General features: G+C 54.8%; 6 protein-coding genes across 6 annotated transcripts; 4 read left to right on the forward strand and 2 right to left on the reverse strand.

Annotated features, from left to right (window-relative positions):
* Positions 1 to 739: 739 nt before the first annotated feature.
* Positions 740 to 2,275, reverse strand: CCOS01_05609 (glycolipid anchored surface protein; the record flags this gene model as incomplete). Its single annotated transcript, XM_060453786.1, has 4 exons — positions 740 to 988; positions 1,044 to 1,374; positions 1,429 to 2,089; positions 2,149 to 2,275. The coding sequence occupies 4 exons, from the start codon at positions 2,273 to 2,275 to the stop codon at positions 740 to 742; spliced, it is 1,368 nt and encodes a 455-aa protein (XP_060315558.1).
* Positions 2,276 to 3,421: 1,146 nt separating this feature from the next.
* Positions 3,422 to 3,826, forward strand: CCOS01_05610 (uncharacterized protein; the record flags this gene model as incomplete). Its single annotated transcript, XM_060453787.1, has 1 exon — positions 3,422 to 3,826. A coding segment is annotated over one exon (405 nt), but the record flags the coding sequence as incomplete, so codon positions are not given.
* Positions 3,827 to 5,224: 1,398 nt separating this feature from the next.
* CCOS01_05611 (uncharacterized protein) lies at positions 5,225 to 6,028 on the forward strand (the record flags this gene model as incomplete). The annotated part of the gene is made up of 2 exons (XM_060453788.1): positions 5,225 to 5,265; positions 5,323 to 6,028. 2 exons carry the CDS (start codon positions 5,225 to 5,227, stop codon positions 6,026 to 6,028), a joined length of 747 nt encoding a protein of 248 aa, XP_060315560.1.
* A 690-nt stretch (positions 6,029 to 6,718) lies between these two features.
* CCOS01_05612 (uncharacterized protein) lies at positions 6,719 to 9,054 on the reverse strand (the record flags this gene model as incomplete). The annotated part of the gene is made up of 3 exons (XM_060453789.1): positions 6,719 to 7,107; positions 7,161 to 8,940; positions 9,010 to 9,054. 3 exons carry the CDS (start codon positions 9,052 to 9,054, stop codon positions 6,719 to 6,721), a joined length of 2,214 nt encoding a protein of 737 aa, XP_060315561.1.
* Positions 9,055 to 10,748: 1,694 nt separating this feature from the next.
* CCOS01_05613 (DEAD/DEAH box helicase) lies at positions 10,749 to 12,347 on the forward strand (the record flags this gene model as incomplete). The annotated part of the gene is made up of 4 exons (XM_060453790.1): positions 10,749 to 10,975; positions 11,030 to 11,515; positions 11,566 to 11,803; positions 11,856 to 12,347. 4 exons carry the CDS (start codon positions 10,749 to 10,751, stop codon positions 12,345 to 12,347), a joined length of 1,443 nt encoding a protein of 480 aa, XP_060315562.1.
* Positions 12,348 to 13,768: 1,421 nt separating this feature from the next.
* On the forward strand, positions 13,769 to 17,861 carry CCOS01_05614 (uncharacterized protein; the record flags this gene model as incomplete). The annotated part of the gene is made up of 4 exons (XM_060453791.1): positions 13,769 to 13,941; positions 14,341 to 14,389; positions 14,444 to 14,753; positions 14,809 to 17,861. 4 exons carry the CDS (start codon positions 13,769 to 13,771, stop codon positions 17,859 to 17,861), a joined length of 3,585 nt encoding a protein of 1,194 aa, XP_060315563.1.
* Positions 17,862 to 17,924: the final 63 nt, after the last annotated feature.

Consider the following 17,924-nt stretch of genomic DNA (forward strand, 5'->3'; position numbering starts at 1 on the left):
CCTCCTGGGGACCATCGCAGCAATGGCGGCTCCGAACACCGAAAATGAGGGGCGTACTTGCTTGGGTGACACAGTGGGTGGTTGTTTGCATTGCTCAGCATCATCTCGACAACAGCCATAATCTCCTGAAGACCTAAACTTGGAGCAAGCTCACAGACCATCGCTAAGTCCCGTGCCGAATCCTGCAGGACCCGAGCCTCATCTTCAAACCCAACGTCGACTTTAACATCAATTTCACCTCCAAGGTCTTCCTCATCTTCAGTCTCAACTCAGCTGAACTCATCTCAACTCATCTCAACTTCTATTCAGCAGATTGGGCACGTGTTTGAGGACTTAGCAGAACATCATGCATCTAGGAGATTGGTGGGTCACACTGGTGGAGTTGATGAAAGAACAACGTCATAATCAAACAAATGAATTAGAATCGTTGTTGCTTTTCGCAACAATACGTACAAATATCTTGCGCCTGCATAGAAAAGGATTCATGGTCCTTTGCGGCTTTTGTAAAGCAGCACAGCCAGCACCAAGACTCAACTCCAAATAAAACCGTTTCCATGCCGTGTTATTCACTGTTCAGAAGCCGGGGACGCCCGTACCCTGGGTGTCATTGATAAACTAACGAAATAGCGGCCAAGCCATACATCAAATCTAGTGCTTCATGCGAATTAAGAGCAAATGCCCTTTGGATATCGTTTGTACATCCAGCAATAGCTGGGCCAATCTTCATGGCTTCAGTTTCTTACAACAGGAAGGCACCGAACATGGTGAACAGGGCGGCCAGACCGGCAACAGCCAAAGGAGCCTTCTCAATGGGGCTGCCAAAGGTCATGCCAGGAGCAGCGTTGGAAGAGCCAGTGGCGGAAGCGCCGCCGGAAGCACTGGCAGAGGCAACACCTCCGGTGGTCTCGCCGTCTGAAGCAGAGTCACCAGCGGTCTGGGAGCCATCGCCACTGAGACCGGGGCCAGTACCAGCACCAGCGGTCATGTACTGTCGGTTTGTTAGCGGCCTACTCTTCCCAAGGAACAGAATGGATATAATTTACCTTCTCGGCAGCGGAGGGGATGGTAGGGATCTTAGTGGGGTCGACCATCCAGACGGAGTCAGAGGTAGGGCAAGCGACAGAGTGGGAGGTAGCGGCGGCACCACCATCACCAGTAGGGGCGGGATACTTGGAAAGAGCGCTCTTGAAGTTGGCGTACTCGTCAAGCTCGGAGACAGTGCTGCCACTGATCTCGACGATACCGTACTTGTTGGCCTCCTGTGAGTACTCGTACATCAGACCACCAGAGTAGACGCCGGTCATCTCAGAGTTCATGAGAGCCTCCATCTCGTCGAAGGTACGGGTGTTGGTGTTGCAACCGTACTCGGACAGGCTGTATCATTGATTAGTTTTAGGAAAGCAGACGGGGAATGTTCGTGTTGCTTACAAAATGGGAATACCGTAGTCGGTGAAGTTCTTAACCTTGACGTCCCATCCCGACTGCTTGAAGCTGGAGCTGCACCAGGAGTAGTCGTTGAAGGCGAAGAAGTCGGAGCGGGCATCGTCGCTACCGCAGTTGAAGTACTCAGCGGACTGCATGCGGTTGTCGGCGACATCGGCGGCAGAGTAGCCGACCGGGACGTGGCGAAGGCCGCGGGAGGCCATGTAGTTCTTGATGTCACGGGTAACAGCCTTGACGTAGGGGGCGGTCAAGGTGGTGTTGGCCTCATCGTGGATGACCTCGTTTCCGGAGAAGAAGGCGAGGGTGTTGTCGTACTGGGCGAACTCCTCGACGGTGGCGAAGACGCTCTGGAGGTAGACGGCGTTGTAAGAAGGGTGAGGGTCGGCGCGGTTGATGGAGTACTTGGGGTTGTTGACATCGGCGACGAGGTAGATGCCAGCGTCGGCGAGCTTCTGCATGCACTCCTTGTGGTCCTTGGAGTTGTCGACGGAGTAGACACGGATGGTGTTCACACCGAGGTCCTTGAACTTGGGAATGTCACGACCGCAGATGGTGGTATCGGCCAGGGGGTCGACGTTCTCTGAAGAGCCACCGGGCTGGTAGTCGATACCACGGACGTAGAAGCGGGTGCCATCAGCGTAGAAAGCTATTCATGTCCATGTCAGTCAATTGGGTCAGAACGATGCGATATTTGGTGATCCATACCATTGCCGGAGGCGGAGACTGCGGGCAAGGAACGGGCCTTGATGGGGGCCTCGCGCTCAGTAGCAGTAGGCTTGGCCGAGACGACGGACAGGGCCGCAAGGGCGGAGATGGCAGCGACAGACTTCATTGTGAATATGTGTGCGAAGGAACCAAAGTGAATTCCCAAAAACCCAAGTTGATGATCAGAAAGTGCCAAGCGGTAGAACGTTCCGAAAGAGTGAGGAACAGTTGAATGTGAGCTGCGAAAGGGGTGAAGTTTCGGAGTCCAAAAGGGTTGTTGATTAAAAGGGTTGGTCGGTTTAGTGAAAGGTAGATGAGGAAATAAAGTCAACCAAAGCGAGGGAGTTGACGTGTGGGTTTATTGAAGAGGAAAGGGAGGCGCACTCGAACCCGGGGAAAATGGCAACGAGAGGTCGGATGAGGATTTTGAGAGAGAATAACGAGAAGGAGAGAAAAAGAGAGGTCGGGCGGGAAGGAGGGAGGTGGATGATTAAAAAACGGCGTGATTGACGGTGGTGGTACGCAGTACTTCGCACATTACCTGGGTTGTTAGTGTATTCGTACACTAGGTACTCCGTACCTGTTATTCGTACGAGCGAGTAACCAAGAAGGAGGAGCAGGGCAAGCCGCGAAGTGGAATTCGTTCTTTGCAACCCACACCCCCCAGACTCTGGGAGGTGAAGGTCTCCACTGCGCGCCCTCTTTCCCAGTCTCCGAGTCTCCTCCCAGACTTTGCGGCCCTGGTCCAGATTTCCCTTGCCTTGCCAGCTTGCCAAGGAAAGGACCGACAGGAGTCGTGGACGGTGGACCACGCCGCCCGGGGAGGAAAGGAAGGGGAGGGAAGGGATCAAGGGGGGGGAATAGGAGCAGCAGCCGTTCATTCGCCTAATTGATTCTAGTGTCTCCTTGTGTCTGTCAGACAACCGCACCATCGTCCTTCACTGGCTGGATGGCAGCTGTTCTCTCTTGCTTGGACGTTTCTCCTGGGAAGACATTTGCGAGTCCAATTCAGGGGACGGGAAGGGAAGGCGTGGGTCACAATTCTCCATTAATATGAACCTAAGAGGAAAGAGGGGTGTGGCTGCAGACAGCGGGAAGGTGGGATGGAGCTGAATCGGGTTCCCGGCAAGCAAGAGCAAAACTCAATTGGCTGTTGAGCAGGCACTCAGCCGGTGGCCCTTCTTAAAGCCACACCCCATCTTGCTCAATTTGATCAGGTTGTGTATTGTAAACACGGGCAGAAAGATTATTGGTGATGTAATTCTGTCAGGTCGTCCAGCGTCCGTCTCTGGGCGCGTTGCACCGGCGCGTCTGGGCACAGGCTTTTTGTCCACGTCGTCGACAAACCACCGCCTTGCGACTTGCCGTGGCCCGTTTGGCTCTCTCACGCTCTACTCCGTATGGGTACCAGAAAGAGAGGCAGCACATTTTGCTCTATTCCCCATCCGTCGCACCTTGGAAACAATCCTATTATTCCATCCCCATTGCTTCAAGTCGCCTGGTCGAACCCGCTGAAACGCAACAAAAACGACGATCGCCTTTGGTACCAGCCTTCTTCGAGGCACCGAGACGCTACGAACTAGTAGCACTACTTCTCAGCATGCCTTGCAATGCCGCTGAGCCGCTTGGCCGTCACGCCGCCTCCCAGTGCCAGTCTCACTCAGCAATTCGTACCTGATGTGTTTTTTCTTTCTTTCCGGTTTGGCTCGTATCCCAAAAAACTCTTGTTGAGTATCTGTGCCTTTAATCGCCACAGCCATAAACACGCCTCCGGACGAAAAAAGAACACGAATTTCCCCACACACCATCGAAGCACCATTGCCTTTTACTGCTGCCGGCTTGCCGCTACTATGTACTTGAAATTCCAACTCCACGAAGCAGGGCATCATCTATCCATCTGACGACAATCACGATAACAAAGACCCACCGGCCAAAATTCAATCCTCAAGGTGGTACTTGGCTACAATACTTGGCTACAGTACTCACTCAATCCCATGTGCTCATGGCCCCAAGCATGTCCGTCTCACGGTCTCACCCACCCTACACCCCTTTTTTTGCATGCCGACAGAGACATTACGACCCAGCCGCCAGTCAGAAAGTGGAGATCAATCCCCATTCTTTGCCCCAGTCAAAAACGACATTCCATGCACTGCCACAGCGATCAATGGAGGTAGGGAGCGCCCCTGCCAGTCCCTGTCTTCCGATTCCGCGTCCTCTCGTCACCACCACCACCACCACAATCCACTGGCACCACACCTGCACACCAACTGCAGTCTGCAACTAGTTCTCGACCTTCTATCCAGTTTCCTCCACTTCGGCCACCGAGAAAATCCTCAAACATCTCCTTCAATTGGCCAAGACAGACCTCCAACGCGAGAGAAATGATCCCAAGAAAGCTCCAAGAGAAAGACCATGCAGCTAAGAAACGGCCATAGCAAGACTCACTTCGCTTCGCCGGCGATCTAAAGAATGCCGCGCCGCGAAGTCCACGTCAACACTGCCACCGCCCACCGAGACCCAACCTCCACCCCGGCCCGGTCTGGTCTCATTCTCAGGTCTATCGCAACTCTGCTGCCGTTTGATGCCGAGTAGATTGAACTTTGAAGCCCAGACGCAGAACGGTACTGCGTACACCAATCTGCTCGAGTCCAATCCCTTTGACCTATCTGTACGGATCAGGATACAATTATCACCATCCCCCGTTCGGACTGCGACCTACGAGGCTACGACCACTCCACGAGCCCATGCACTGATGCAGACGAGAAATTATCCGATCGATGATCATATTTCGAGTCCAACGTCGTGGGTTCCACTACGTCAGTCCCGCCCATTTCAAGGTGCCCAGTTTCAGACCAACCTCGACGTGCTACCGATTAGATTGAAATCTTTTGCCTGGGTCTTTGCCTGATCGTTGTTACCAGAAAAAGAACACATATCGCGGCCAATCAATCCAGGATTGGATACAAATAAACTAAATCTCTCTCCGTTTCTCTCTGTTCGGTCCGTCTGCCCACTTCCCCCGGACATGACGCAGGCCACTTATCCAAGTTGAAAAGGCGGCCAGCCATCTCTTCAAATGAAACGGCGTCTGGTCAGCTGCCTCCATTCAGTCGCCTCGTCCGTCTTCCCTGCTTGGAACTTTGGCAGTGAACCCTGACCGACTTTGCCTTACAGCTTGCAGGCATACGGCGTTCAAGCCGCCAAAATTTCGCAGTCGCAGGAAACAAATGCAGCCCTTGGGCACAAGAAATTGCATCCTCGATTCATCCCAAATTACCCCCCTTCACCCCTCCATCTTCTGCACGCAGCACCAATTCTGTGTGACACCCTTCAGCGGGTTTATCAGGGGTTATCCGCCCTCGACTGTCATCTGATTGGTGCTTGGCCAGTGCTTGGCCCGTTCTTGGGGACATGGACTACTCATGGGAGTCCTTTTCACCTTTGGCCTGACCTTGGCCTCGAACTGTTGTTTGCTTTGCTTTTGCTTTTTGGGAGACTCGGAATCCATGCCAAGTTGCCAGACTTGGCTCCTGCAGTCTATCCATACACTTCCAAGTGGCACAGAAGAAGTAAAAAAAAATCTCTCAAGAGATTACGCTCTACAGAAGCGACCCTTGGCGGATTCTTGTGTAAAGAACACTTCAGTCTCTTCTCTGTTCTCTCAAGCCCAGGCCATTTCCCTCTTCCTTCTTTACACTTACTCGTCGGGCCTCGTCATCCTCCAGGTCCCACCCCGCAAAAGGCCCGTGGGCTCTTGCAGCGAACTGGAATGGCCATGCCCTGGCTGGCGGGTGCCCGCGTTACTGGCAGCGGGAGGGCCGGTTGGGATCTCCCCGATCCCCTTTCCCCCCCTTCTGCTCGCTCCCCTTTTGCCTTTTGACCGCAAACGGAATGGGCCACGATCTCAACTCCTGGTAGGGGAGACGATGCCGCCGAGTCCTTGCAGGGGGGATGAGAATCACCAGTGACGCCCTGAATTTTTGGATTTTTGGTGACACTGACAGGTACATTTGACGTTTCTGTCTAACAAGGTGGTCAGAACACTTTCATTACTGTCAAACCCAGCACACGTACACGGTGAAACACCATGCGAATGAATCTATTCGCAATGATGGGGGCGAAAAACAAGAATGCTTTGCTATTTTCAACTACTTCAAAAAAAAAACCCGGAATTGAGCCCCCTCCTGATGCTCCAACTCGACTCCCGCCGACTTATATGTAGAAAAAAGAGTACAGAGCACTGAATGTATGCACCTTAACCTATGCTACTTCGTTCTCTCGATCTCCGATACGCAGCGACATCGTCCAGCTTCGATTTCCGCCGCTCTCTCTGGCTCTGATTCCGCTTCACCAGTCGGACGCTGGTCACGCGTTCCGGGTAAAACGTTGCCGCAGGATCCGCTGCTCGAGGCGGCTCTCGATAACCCTCTCTCTCCGTCTCAAACCCCTTTTGTTGCGTAACGTGCTTCTGCGGCATCTGTGGAATGTCTCGCAGCACAATGTCCTCCGCCGCCGCCGCAGCAGGCGGCTTCAACGTCCTATAACTTCTTCGTCTCTGAGCACACGACTCCTAGACTGCCTGGACGTAGCTTGCAGGCACGCTCTTCGTTGCGCCGCCCTTTTCGACTTCGGCCCAACCGTCGCCCGGATCGTCCTTGATGAGGACAAATCTCTCGCCCTCCGTCATGCTGTGCTCTGCGTCGCTTTGCGCCGTGTACTCGTACAACGCCTCCACGTACTTGAGTTTCTTGGCTCCGCGCTTCGGAGCGACTGCCGGCCCCTTCTTCTTCGGTCCCGCTGTCCCAATCGAGGAGCCAGAGTTGGAGTACGTCGACTCGGGCCGGGCGGACGCTCCGGTGTTCTGCGCGACCATAGGCGATGGTGGTGCCCAGTCGACATAGCTGGCGGGCACAATGCCTTCTTTGTATCCTGCGCGCACCTTGACCCAGCCAGTGCCATCTTTGAAGGTTTATTAGCAAATGGGAGTAAATCTGGCGAGGATAAAAACATACCATCAGGTTCTAGCATTGTAACTTCCCGGCCTTCGACTACAGATACTTCACCGTCGCCACTAGCCTCAAAGGTGTAGAGCATCTTGCCCTTCTGCTGGTCTGGAGAGCCCGACCCATTCGGCGCGCTACCAGGTAGTTCGCTGATATAGGCCGCTGGCGGCGGGGCCATGACCCTCTTACGGGCCGTAGTAGAGCTTACGGTCGACGCAGGAGCAGCTGGGCGGGGTGTCGATGGCTCAGGAGGAACCTCATCTATCGGCGATGTCGGGCCCCCAGTGATCGACCGACGTGCGCTATGCGCGTATCCTGAACTCAAGGAGTTCATCGTATTCGATCTCGTTAGGGTCGGCGAATCTGTTGCGACGGTTGGAGAGGACGCGGTCGGTTTCAACAGCGAGTTGGCAGCCTCTTGGCGTTCGGCCTTGAGCTTCTTTCGTTCATCCTTCGTCTGCTCGCCTGGGCAGTCGGCTGGAACCTTCATCTCGCACTTGTTGTGACACGTATAGCCACAGTCCCTGCAGTCAAAGCCTTTGGCTGATAATCCCCATATTCTTTCACCGCAAAGGTCGCAATTTGTTGGAATCTTGAAGGTTTGCGCCTTGAAGTTATGGTTCTTCGCTCCAAGTGTCACATCTCCCACAGCCGAGGTAATGGTGGACGTCTCGACTTCAGCGGTCACTCTCCGCCTGTCGACGGCGTGGAGATCTTCCTGCAAGGCGAAAATTTGCGTAACCACAAGAACTTCATCCTTCTTCTCGGTGCCCTCTCGTATTCTTTGCTTTATACGTTTGATACCCTCAACCTCCCGTCTTTTCTTGTCAACCTCTCTGCGCAGGTCTCCGAGATGAGCTTTCGATTTACTGAGTACGTTACGGAGATAGATCTTGGCGGATTCGTCTACAATCATCAAGTCGTCGTCATGCCATACGGGACTAGGCTCAAAAACCTTGTCTGGTGGCTCGTGGAATGCGCCGAGGTTGTGACGGATATACATCATAGAGTCGAGGTGAGGCTGGTTTCTGGAAATCTCGGTTGCAAGCTTTTGCATCAATCCTTTACTGCTCTCCAGCATAGCCGCTTCCAATTGGGATGCGACCGTCCACAGACCATTCAGCTTCATGGTACGGAACTCAGCCAAGTCCTGCAGACTGTCCATGACCTCGGGAACGTAGTCATGGTAGTACCGCTCTTTTTGCTTGTTAGTGACATTGATTGCGATCAAGTATGTGTTCTTGACGTTATTCATGTCTAGAATCTGCTGCTGATAGGCGCTCTGCGCTTTGGCCTTGTCAAAGGACGATTCAGACTTTTTGCGCTTGCTTTCCACTTCCTGACAAGCAGCATCGTATTTGGCCTTTGTCTTGCGCAGGTCCGCGTATTGAGAGTCCCTTTCGTGTTCGAGTTTGCCGGCATAGTCGGCATGGCGCTTGCGCAGCTCTTCGAAACGGGTGCCGAGGAACTTGAGGGGTTCAGCCACTTGAGAGAGGAGGTTGTTGCCGTATCGATCGTGTTCGTCGGCTCGGGATTCGAGTGTAGTAAGCTGCGTAGACCAGGTAGTCAAGGAAGCGCTTTCGAGAGAACCTGGTGTCATGGCGGGGGTGTCGCCGACGCTGAGAGGCGCTGACTTCTTGTTTTTCTTTTCGAAGTACTTCTTGGCCAAGGCATTGAGCTTCGCAGCATATTCCTTTTCGATGGCACTCCTTTCGCGGTAGAATTGCTGTATTTCGTCGAGCCAGGATATGCCGTGAGCAACCCAAGCGTTGGCGGGCTTGAAGCCATCCTAAAGGACATGTCAGCGTCTGGAGGGGCCAAGCCAAGCCGCGGGGGAAACTGCGCGCGGAATACGGACCTTGAGCTCAGCGCCGAAGGTCGGCGCAACATCTACGTCCGCCATTGTCCAGACTTATGCTGTTGAAACAGCATGCAAAGGTTGGGGATCCAACAGGTCAGTCTAAACTGAGTGCGGCGGCCAGAGGTATTGTTGGGAGGAGGCGGGAGAGGGATTCGTGATGGAATCCTCCGAAGGAGCGAGAACAAGAAGAGGACAAACCGCCAACGGTGGGCTGCGGCCCGAGCAGGAGGTCGGCGGTGGGGGAGCAGTCGTATAAGGCTAACCCCGCCAAAACGGTTAAAACTGGGAGAAAACTGGGCAGAAAGAGTAGATGAATGCTAGCAGGAGGCGCAGGCCGCCCGAATGATATGTACAGCGAATACCTGAGATAAAGGTGTATGCCTCACCTTGGTGACACGGGTGGGTAGAGGTTCGGCGAGACGATGATCTTCATCAGTGACAAAGGGACAGAAGAGGTCAGGCTGTGCTGTGCTGCGCTGCTCACGCAACCAAACCTTGGAAGAATTTCGATGTATCACTGGCGAGTGTATTGGCTGTAGAGGTACATTGAGGTCGGATGCTTGGGGGCATTGACATCGGACGGAGACGTCGTCAGCTCTTCCCCTTGGCCAACTGGAACCTTCCTTTGCTGCACTGGTGTGTTTCTCCGGCTGCTCGGTCCACTAGGTAAGGTACCTGGAGGCTGGAGGTTTGGAGGGGGCGCAAATGCTCTGGGTGTTCTTGCACGCTGAAGAGGCCTGTGGTGGGGTAGCGGACCGGTCGCCTGCTGCGAAATCCACTCATTGGTGCCATTGGTGCCTGAGTACAGGGGTTTCGGATTCGGGTTCCCCAAGCTGCACGAAAGTCTACTGGGTTTGCTATGCTCGATGGATGCGCCGGAGATTGAATAATTCCATGCCGTGTGCTGGTATTCACCTCAAGGCTCAATCAACATCACACACTGCTGATTGCATGAATGACGTCGTACTCCAATGAAAAGAATGGCCCGTGAACAGGGCAACCCCAATGACCTGAAGCTCTTGGGCTCAAGTGTGTGTTTGGCCGTAGCAGATCGGAAGTCATGTCACGTGCTATGCCCAAAAACTATGGAAGGTACATCAATGATCAGGTACCTTACCTAAGGTAGAAGAAGCCATGACTTCTGGGTTCCTTCCTTTTGCCTTACCTCAGCCACCTACCTCCAACTTCAGCTAAGGTAGGCGCACTCTTGAGCCACCCTTGCCGGTTAAATGTCGGTAGGAAGGTGAGCTTTCCGTTCCTGACTCAAGCCTTGGTTGTTAGGCGACAAAAATGCCCCGCGTAGCCCCGCCATCGGTTTGGAGTGCTCAGTCACAGGCAGGAGTGACAGACGACGTAGCTTCCTAGAATTAATTTTGGTTTGGAAGCTCCAAATCCGTCATCGCAAAACAAACTAAATTCCCCGACTGAACTGCCCGGTTTACACAACCACGCGAAGGAAGACCAGCCCAATCGCATGTAAGTCAATTCATCGTTCTGCTTCCGGCCTTCTCTCTCCCCAATTGAGTTTCCTCTCCAGATTCGTGAAGTTGCCATTCGCTAACCTGCTGTTGAAGCCGCACAGGTGACGGCTGATCATACCGCTACTTCCCTTTGACTGCCACCAACCCTCGACAAACCGCCAAGTAAGACTTTCGACTATTGCAGCTGGCTATATAGTCGATTTTTAATGCCTCTCCTTTAGAACTCACACTTGACCGCGCCTATCCTCAGTCACGATGGCCGACCTTGCTAGTCGCATCACAGAGCCACCGGCCGAGGGCGCGGCCCCGGAAGCTACTCAGGCAGTCCAGGAAGCCCAGGAAGCTGAAGTCCCTCAGGCCGACGGAGCTGCAGACTCTGGCCTTATCGAGAATACCTACGATGTCGACGTCAAGCTGGGCGACCTCCAGTCCGACCAGAACAGTACTCTCTATTCGGTCTCAACCTTTTCCGAAATGAACCTGTGAGTGCACAGTCGAGTCGAATACTTGCAGGTTTCTAATACGCGATTGTACAGTCGCGATGAGATTCTTCGTGGTCTTCTTTCCCTCAACTACCAAAAGCCCTCCAAGATTCAGGAGAAGGCCCTTCCCTTGATGCTGACCGATCCCCCTCGGAACATGATTGCCCAGTCGCAATCTGGAACTGGCAAGACGGCTGCCTTTGTCGTTACTACCCTGTCGCGAGTCGACTTCTCACAGCTCGAGCAACCTCAGGCACTGATGCTGGCTCCCAGTCGCGAACTTGCTCGTCAGATTGAGGGCGTTGTGCGCAACATCGGCAAGTTCTGCGAGGGTCTCAACGTTGCTGCAGCTCTTCCTGGTGCTTTGGAGCGCAATGCCCCTGTCAGAGCCAATGTCATTGTTGGAACACCTGGTACCGTCATGGACATCATCCGTAGACGTCAGCTGGATGTCTCCAAGCTTCGGCTCCTCGTTATTGACGAGGCCGACAACATGTTGGACCAGCAAGGTCTGGGCGAGCAGTGCCTCCGTGTTAAGAAGTAGGTTGACCTCTGAATATGTCTATTGAGAACTGGGCTAATGATAACAGCATGCTGCCCCGCGACATCCAGATCCTTCTGTTCTCCGCCACTTTCCCTGACAAGGTCATGGGCTTCGCTGAGAAGTTTGCGCCCAAGGCTGATCAAATCCGTTTGAAGCACACCGAGCTCACCGTCAAGGGCATTTCTCAGATGTACATCGATTGCCCTACCGAGCAGGACAAGTACGAGGTGCTGGTGAAGCTGTACGGTCTCATGACTATTGGCTCCTCCGTCATCTTCGTCAAGGTAAGACCGACGTAATCTTGGAAGCTTGAGCCTGACTAACCGCACAATGCAGACTCGTGAAAGTGCGGACGAGATTAAGCGCAGAATGGAGGCAGACGGCCATCGTGTTTCCGCCCTCCATGGTGCCAAGGACGGCCCAGAGCGCGATCGTCTCTTGGAGGAGTTCAGAACCGGCCAGTCCAAGGTTCTTCTCACCACCAACGTGTTGGCCCGCGGTATCGATGTGTCTAGTGTTTCCATGGTCATCAACTACGATATCCCCATGAAGGGACGTGGAGATTCGGAGCCTGACCCTGAGACCTACCTGCACCGCATTGGCCGCACAGGACGTTTCGGCCGTATCGGTGTGAGCATCAGCTTCGTCTACGACAAGAAGAGTTTCTATGCCCTCAAGAATATCGCAGATTTGTACGAGATTGATCTCGTCCAGCTCGATGCCAACGACTGGGACCAGACCGAGGAAGACGTGCAGAAGGTCATCAAGTCTAACCGCGCCAAGGCTGCATTCGCACCCAGCGCGACCGATGCCAGCGTCAAGTCTTAGTACTGATTGATCGCTCAATGGGTCGTTGAGGGAAAGGTAGTGCGTGATATGAACGGAGGGCCGCGGCGGATAAATCTGGCACTTCAGACTATGGAGGGCCCGTTTTAAAATGGTTGTCAATCTGGGACAGGGTGTAAATGTGGAAGGCCTCAGATGAGGTCATAAGCCTCTCAGCAGAGGCTACGAAAAATGAGATACCATGAACGGAGACAATGGAAATTCCTGAACACTAGTAATGATCTTTAGGCTGATCATTCTGATCAGCCGACTTGCACCCTTCGACCCTGCGTACCTGGTGGCTTCGCTAGAAATCAGCTAACAAACACCAATAGAGTATGCGGTTCTTCTGGAAACGATATTCACTGCAATCATGCAGTGGTCTGATATCAGCGGTTATAACGGGACCATACATTAGACCTTCGGGATGGTCGGTAGGATGCGAGGTTGCGTTGGGGGTGGCTAGCTTGCAGCAGTTCGCATCACTATTCGGCCGCCGCGATGCTGCGTTCTACTCAGAAATGTAAGAGCTGAGTTAGACAAGTGCAGCGACCCCGAGAAGGCTTGGGGTCTATATGTGACTTCAAGTCGGTATGTCGCATCAATGCCTCATGGCGGATGTTTACGTTGGAGGAGCGTGTCAAGCTCAGTCGTGGTACCCAGTCATGAGCAGCAGGACTCGCTCACGTCGCATGAAGAACTCTTGTTGTCTGAGGACTGCAGAGTCAATCACATCCATCAATCTCAAAGTTGTGATTTTCGAAACGAAGGAGGCAGTCACACCATGGGAAGGGTATCGAGAAACAACTGGCCAGCGACTACGTCTGACACTTGGCTACTGAGTCTGGCTAAGTGTGATCATTCATTGGTCTGCGATGGCTATGACCTGCATCACGTGATGTAACCGGCCGTTTTGGCGCCCGTTTTCGGGGCGGTTCGCTTCAACGTCTTTTGGTTTCTTGTTCGGCCTCCGCGCTTAGGAGGAGACTGGGCGCTTAAATTCGGGGGCGATGTGGGAGCACCTCAGCCACTCAATGTACATGCATCTGTTCAACAAGTGCATCTCCATTGGGTACTCGACCTTCTCGGTCTGGTATGATGGTATGCAGCAGGGGTTACATTCTGGCCTGGACCGCCACACAACTCTGGATCTTAGATGCAACTTGCAAACCTCCCCCCAGAACGAAAATAGAGCGACTCGCCCAACCAACCAGCTGGGGTGTCACCCGCCCGAAACGGAATCGGACAGGCCCCGAATTGTCTGGCCTTCGTCATTTCAACGAGATCTCCAGCAGCGGCTCGCGAGCAGACCGGGCCGCTGTGGACGTGACTGCAGGAACCGCATCCAACCCTGCAGGTTGGCGGCATAGTGAGGCAGGGCATTGGACTACCTACCCGTCGTCCACTTTCGTCGCAACGAGATTATGGCGTTTCCGGATGAAGTCACAGGAAAAGCGAAGCGAAGCGCGGTCGAAGTCGAGAGCCTCCAAGTGAGCGGCAGCGTGTCTCTTTGGGGTATGACGGAAGAGGCACCAGTGTTCCCTTCTGCCCGCGTCAACCTTCTTTCTCCTTCTTTCTTGGGACCGCCTCCATTCATGTATGAACAGTTACATGCCCGCTGCTGAGCCCCCAAAGCCGTCTGTTCTCAATTTTAGCTTTTGCTCAGCTTCTTCTTTTACACACTTTGCATTTTGGTCGCATGGAATAGCCTCTTTCTTTTCTTGTCTCTTCTTCTCGGCTGAATCTTTCCGCAGCTGATACTCTTGGAATAATCGGGTGATACTCTATCCACAGTACTTTCTTGACTCTCTCATATTCTATACGATCTTGAGATGCGGGTCGTCTCTTAATAACCTAATAAGGACACACTCTCAATAGGTTCGTTCCCCAGTTTGTCGATCATCCCAATCAGGCTCATACACAGTCTACTCTTGAGGCTGTTGATTTCCAGACCTTTTTGTCTACCCGCATCTACCATTCACTGACGCCTCTTCAGACTTAGTTGGTTGTCAACAGACCGTATGAAGGATGGGACCTTCATCCAAGTAAGCAACATTTTGTCTCTTCTTACATATAGCGACGCTGACTTGGCTTCTTAGATGTCCTCCCGTACAATGGCCCTCAAGCCTCTTCTTTGGACACTCTCACTCATACTACCGGCCTCCCTCACCACGGCGACGTCGTTTAACCTGTCGAGCGAGATTACGCGATTCGTACCAACGTGTGCCCGCGAATGCTTCCGTTCTCATTTGACTGCCAACTACGACCTCTCCACCTGCGGCAGTGCTCCCACTCTGCAATGTCTGTGTGCCAATGTTGGCTTCTCAGGCCTCACTTTAGGGGAGGGTGCTGTGCAGTGTATCGTCGCAGAGAAGGGCATAGGTTTCTGTCGCGAAAGTGATGCGCCGCGTACGTAAATCGCGTTCTTGATATCGATCATGGCACGAACTCTAACAAGCAGTAGAGACTGTGATCGACGCAGCATACCTGATGTGCTCGAACCAACCGGGAGCTGTTCAGCCCACACACACAGCCATCATTGCAACGTTGATTATTCCTTCCTCTGGAGGTATCATCCTCGTTCCCCCAAGGACAACCACAAGGGCCACCTTATCAACATCGACGAGCCATCTCACGACTTCGATTCCGACGACTCTTATCTCGGCAACAGGCACACCGTCCATCCCAAATACGTCTACGACGTTGGCTACCTCAACTGTACCTCAAGCTTCTACTACGGATAGCATTGTTACACCACCGCCATTGCCGTCATCCTCCACAGCGACACCTTCCGCATCCGCAACTGCAATCCCAGGAGCTGAGGGCGCTGACGCCGGCACCTCCAAGAGCTTGGGCACCGCTCAAGTGGCAGGTCTCGCAGTCGGTATTGCAGCTGCCCTCGGGATTGCCATCCTCGCCATATGCTTCGCCCGCCGCAAGCGCAGAAAGGACTATCCGGATGAAAAGACGGGCTTCTTCCCCGTGCGAGAGAAGGACTCTTGGGAATTCCACCCGCAAGAGGGCCCCGCCAATATCTTTCACATTTCTCCGCCTGTTCACCATGCGCAATCACCTTCTCCGCCACCGTTACGCCAGCCACCGGCGGCGCGTACCCGGACAAGCGGTCGCATGAGCTGGTGGCCCGGCGCGATCGGCCTTGCCGTCTCCCGGCCTGAGAGCACATCAGCTGCCTACCGTCCATCACCTCAGGCGCAGAACCGCCCAACGTCACGTCTCCTCCCAGCCAAGCCTTCTCTCTCGTCGCCGAAGCCGGTACTTTCCCTCAAGATTCCCGAGATAGACCTCACACCGTCATCGCTCCCTCGGGCGGACCAAAGCGGATCTGCACCGACAAATTCCCAAATTTTCAAGACGGCCAAGCTCACAGCGCCTCCAAAGAGCCACTACAATGCCCGCGAAAGCACAATGACGGAATTTGAAGAGGATGGCGCTATCACCTCGGCGCGCTCGGCTCGCTCAAACAACATTTGGAGACCGCCCTCGGCAACAGTGGGAAGCAATAACAACGTTCCCAAGTCTGCCACGTACTACGTAGCTGACAAGAACGGCAATTGGGTCCTAGGGGACCCCAAGAGCGCCACGCACATGGCACAGATCGCCGAGCTCGATGCTTCGGGTGCGAGCCAGGGTGGTGGCGCCAAAGCGAAGCCCTCCTATGCTGAGTCTGCCATGCTCGCTGCCACGGCCACGACTGCGGGCATGGGCCACGGAGCCGGAAGCCCCGTTGCTCCCTCCGGTCCCCGGATGATGCCACCACCCCCGGTTCTTCTTCCGCCTGTCGAGATCGCTCGAACCGGTGCCCTTGCCGCCCCGCCCGCGGCTCACCAATCCCGAACCTCGAGCGTCTACTCGCCTGCCACCACGAGACCCAACACAGTTATCCAGAACAGCGCTCTTCCCCCGTCTGCTGGAGCTCCCCACCCGGTGCCGAGCATGTCATTCTCTCATCCCGAACCTCCACGCCGCCGGAGTAACTCTCTCGGCCGCCGCAGCTCATCAAAGTCGAAATCCACAGGGTCCGCCACTGCTCCTTTCCCTCCTCCCGCTGCATCAATATCTACAGGCGCTGGGAACCCACCGCATCGGTCTGACAGCCATGACTCCCACGCGTCAGCCACGACAATCGCGTCCTCCGTCGCGAGCGAGGCCGAGCCCGTGATTGAGCAAAGCGGTCTCTCCCCTGTCGTGGAGTCACCTGCCTCAAGGGGATCCCCAAATATCGGACACTCACCCGTCTCCTACCCCGTCATCCCCGGCCGCACCAGCTCCAAGCCTGGCTACAACAACCTCCGCCTGCTGGCTCCTCCCGCTCGGCCTTTTGCTGCGTTTCCCGCCGGACAGCCCAGTCCCACGCTCGGGATGATGCAGCAACAGCAGCAGCAGCAACAGTCCCGAAACGGACCGTACATGGCCAGCCACGACGTCCCCCGTAAACCCGTCGGCCCTCGCCCCCGCCCAGCCGGTCCCGTCATCGACCCCAGCAGGATCGCCACCGGGTCGCCCTCGCTCCGCCTTGTGACCCCGTCTCCTCCCCGTTCCTCCTCCTCCGATAACAGGAACAATTTCCAAGGCCTCCAGCAAGAACCCCACTGGGAGCCCGCGCAACCCCAGAGGCCGCCGCAGATGAGACCCCTCTACCCGCCGCCTCTGAATCCCAAACGGCCCAGGCTCGAGCGCAACGACGACATCCACCCGCAACCGCAGGCCGCGCAAGTCCAACAGGCGTCACTTCTTAACCAGGAGCCTCAGTCGACTTCGATCCATAAGGCGCTCTGGGGAAACCTCCCTCCTCGAGCCCAGCAGCAGCAACAGCAGCAACAACAGCAGCAGCAGAAGCCAGCTCCCTACTCTGGTCTCCCATCACAGCAGCAGCCTCAACCTCCTCAGCAGAGACAGCAGCAACCCCAGCAGCAGCCCCAGCAACAGCTAAACCAACAATCCTTCCAACAACGTCAACGCCGTCTCTCACAGCAACAACCAAGCCGCCAATCCATCCAACAACCCCTCCCCCCCAAATCCCCGCCCCCGAAACAGCCCCTGCCCGATAGACCATCCTCCGCCTCCCCATCACCGCACCACATCGCAACGCAAGCCATCCGACCAACCTCGACAATCCTACAACCACCACCACCGCCAACAATCCGCCCCCCCTCCGCCTCAACAACCGCCTCCCCCACCGTCGCAACCCCCTCAACAACATCCTCCCTCCTGTCCAAACGCCTCGGCTCCGAACGCGCCGCCGCCCTCACCCTCCCCAACGCCGGCCTCCGCCACAGTCCCAACTGGAGACCCGTTCGCCCAGGGGGTAACGGAGACGGAACGGATATGCTCCTCTCCCCCGACGCCGCTCTGTTCCCTACACCTCCCGGGTTCCCATCCCGGACTGGCGGTGGTGGCGGCGCCGGGCGCGGTGGTCACTTGCCTGCTACGCCGACCTGGCAGCCGAGGCTGACGCCTACTCGACGGGGCGATGACTTGTTCTTAAATGTGCAGTGATTAAAGGTTGACAAAACTTGCATTTCGTGCCACCTTGGACGAGAACTACAGGAAAGGATTATA

The sequence above is a fragment of the Colletotrichum costaricense genome, assembly GCF_030867565.1.
Source record: "Colletotrichum costaricense strain IMI 309622 chromosome Unknown Scaffold_5.1, whole genome shotgun sequence".
Taxonomy (NCBI): Eukaryota; Fungi; Ascomycota; class Sordariomycetes; order Glomerellales; family Glomerellaceae; genus Colletotrichum; species Colletotrichum costaricense.